Source organism: Monodelphis domestica, chromosome 4, assembly GCF_027887165.1.
Source record: "Monodelphis domestica isolate mMonDom1 chromosome 4, mMonDom1.pri, whole genome shotgun sequence".
NCBI classification, from domain to species: domain Eukaryota; kingdom Metazoa; phylum Chordata; class Mammalia; order Didelphimorphia; family Didelphidae; genus Monodelphis; species Monodelphis domestica.
This window is the reverse complement of record NC_077230.1, coordinates 355,169,682-355,172,872: the sequence shown is the minus strand read 5'-3', so window position 1 is coordinate 355,172,872 and position 3,191 is coordinate 355,169,682. Positions and strand designations below refer to the sequence as shown.

Here is a 3,191-nt window from a genome sequence, read left to right as displayed (position 1 = left end):
AAAAGGGGAAAGGGAAATGAATTTATTAAGGACCTACTATAGCCAAGCACTATGCTAATTACATTACAAAAATCTTTTTTGTTATTCACAACAACTTTGTGGGAAAGTGGCTAATATTATTCCCAAGTATTATAGTAGAAGAAACCAAGGCTCATAGAGGTTAAATGACTTGCCCAGGGTCACACAGTCAGAAAGTCTCTGAAGGTGGAAGTTGAATTCTGGACTGCCAGATTCCAGTACCATTGCTCCATCCTTTTTTCTACCTAATTGACTGACAAATGAATCCAAGAGGTCATCTAGGACAATCCATATATACAAGCAAGAATCACTTCCACAAACATGCCTGATCATTTTACTCCTACTTAAATATCTCTAGTATCCTCTGGACTATCCCATTTCACTTTTCAGAGCCCTAATGATTTCACAGTTTTTCATCTGATCCAGCCATAACCTGCTTTTTCTATAGATTCCATCTATTACTACTAATTTGAGTCTCAGGGATAAGCAAAATAAGTCTAATTAGTCCTTTAAATGATATCCTTTAGAGGCTTTAAAATAGTTATAAGGCCCTGGCTAAGCATTAGCCTTGTACACTTACTATTTGGCTATTGACATCAATGCATTACTGAGGAAAATCCAGTGGCAGTGTGGCCTTTCTGATTCTTTGTGGTTTGCTTCAGCCATTTCCCCAGACCACAATGTAAAAGGGATAGAAAAGAGAGAACCCTATTGTGGAGTTCAACCAATATCCTTAACCAATTCTGGGAACAGAATTTGAAGTCTAGTGTAGGATATTCATTTAAAATTGATCAAGGTCAAAGGATTATAGATTTAGAGCTTAAATGGACCTTAATGGCCCTGGGTTCCAACCACTTCATTTTCACACATGAGGAAACATGAGAGAGGGCCTGAAAAAAAATCTAATAAATGTCTAAGTCAGGATTTGAACCAATCTTCCCTACTGTAAACCAAATACTCTATCTTCTGTGCTACCTAGGACTTTCAGAAACATAGTTTAAGGGCTCTGAACCACAGATCCCCTTAATGCCATCAAACTTTTTAATATAAATTTCATTTTGACATCTGGAAGAATTTGTACTTGCATTTTAGATTCTGAAATATAATCTTAATTTATTTATGAATATGAACACATCTGTCACTAAAGGGAGCTGGTATCAAGACAGGTGGACCACTGTAAATAAGAATGTATGAGGGGAAAAGGAGATAAAGGATGATGGGCTATAGTAGAAAGAGAACTGAACTGGAACAAAGGAGATGGCATTCTAGCTGTTACTCCAAAACAAAATATCTGGGTATCCTTTTGGGCTTCAGCTTCAGCTTCAGCTTCTCTACCTCTCATTTTAGGAGACTGGACTTAAAATGAGGAGTTAATAGATGTCTAGTTCTAATATTCTATTCAGGAGAAGAAAGAAGATAAAAAGCTGAGAAATGGAATTAAAAGGATATATCAGGCTTTAAATCCCTACCATTTAACCTGTGGACCACAACCATCCCCAGGAAACACATTTCTTCCCTAAATTCTTTGACTGAGGGAGTAGAGCTTTGGCTTAATTGACCTTTAGTGTTATTCTCATCAAAATCTGGGTCACTAACTACTTTATGGTGTCCTGGGTCTTATAAGATGACAAAGAAAATCACTGAGGTAAAGAGAGTACATGAAAGGAATAGGATGGAAGGTAGACATGACTTTCATTCCCTCTATAGTAGTTATTCTTTCTGAACAAAGACCTTTAGTACACGCTCTCGGATTTGCTTAGTCCTAACTCCGTAGATGATGGGGTTGAGTGCAGGTGGAACAACCACATACAGATTAGCCAAGAGGATATGAATGTATCGAGGGATGTTCCGGCCAAATCTGTGGGTCATAAAGGAGAAAAATGCTGGTGTATAGAAGCATAGCATGACACAGACATGGGAACCACAAGTATTGAGAGCCTTAAGTCGGGCATCACGAGAGGGGAGCCGAAAAACAGCCCGTAGGATGAGCATATAGGAAGTAGCTATCAGGATCACATCCACTATTATGTTGGAAATCACCATCAACCCATAAATAATATTGACCTTGATGTTTGCACAGGCCAATCGAGCAAGACCCATGTGTTCACAGTAGGTATGGGGAATGATGTGATGCCCACAGAATGGCAGTCGTAGAATGAGAAACACAAATGGGGTAACCAGAATTAGATTCCTCCCAACAACAACTGAGGCTAATATGATGATTGTTTTGTTGGTAAGAATCATAGTATATTGGAGGGGATTGCAGATGGCCACAAAACGGTCATAGGCCATGGCTACCAAAAGAACTGTCTCCATGCCTGTAAACATGTGAATGAAGAACATCTGGAGGAGACAACCAGCAAAACTTATTTCCCTTAAGCTGAACCAGAAGATGCCCAGCATCTTGGGGATGGTGGATGTAGACAAACCCAAGTCAATCATTGATAGCATGGCTAAGAAGTAGAACATGGGTTGGTGGAGACTCCGTTCAGTTTTTATTACTAATAAGATGGTGACATTCCCCACAAGTGCAATCAAATACACAAGACCGAAGGGGAAGGCAATCCAGATGTGTATAGATTCCAGCCCTGGGATCCCTAGCAAAAGAAATGAGGAGGGATGGAATTCAGTGCCATTCAGCTGAGACATACTCCTAGACAGTAATAATAGCCAAGAAGAGAGTAGGAGGGCTTTTCTTTCTAGCAAGGTCTTCTGGCAACCAGGCTCTGGAGAGATACAAAGTATATCAGGTTTCGTTAATAATAATAACAATAACTTACATTTACATGGTAAATTATTATTAACAAAATGTTTTCCTTTGAAACAATCCAATGTGATAGTAAATGCAAAGTAATGACTCTTACTCATTTTATACATAGGGAATAGGAAATTTAGACAAGTTAAATTCATTTTCTAGGACAATCCAACTAGTATAAATATTAGAACCAGAGACTGAATGGTTCAAAACTAAAGTTTTTTCTCCAAATTTTGCAGTCTAGAGAAGTGATATCAAATCCTGTCTTCAATTCAGGATAGTTTATTGATCATAAACACTCATTTAGCCTCTCTGATCCTAAGTTTCCTCATTGTGGATAAAATTATTTATACTAGTAATGTCATAGGGCTGTTAAGTGGAGAGTGTTTTATTGAAATCACTGAAAATATGAATTATT

At 38.1% G+C, this 3,191-nt stretch overlaps 1 protein-coding gene across 1 annotated transcript; it reads right to left on the bottom strand.

The window, feature by feature from the left end:
- Positions 1-1,728: 1,728 nt before the first annotated feature.
- Positions 1,729-2,679, bottom strand: LOC103099758 (olfactory receptor 52E4). Its single transcript, XM_007491179.3, has one exon. It carries the CDS (start codon positions 2,665-2,667, stop codon positions 1,729-1,731), a length of 939 nt encoding a protein of 312 aa, XP_007491241.1. The 5' UTR covers positions 2,668-2,679.
- Positions 2,680-3,191: the final 512 nt, after the last annotated feature.

What these genes read in the sequence shown, in the direction of transcription:
- LOC103099758 (XM_007491179.3), bottom strand. Translation starts at nt 2,667, where the DNA reads ATGTCTCAGCTGAATGGCACTGAATTCCATCCCTCCTCATTTCTTTTG.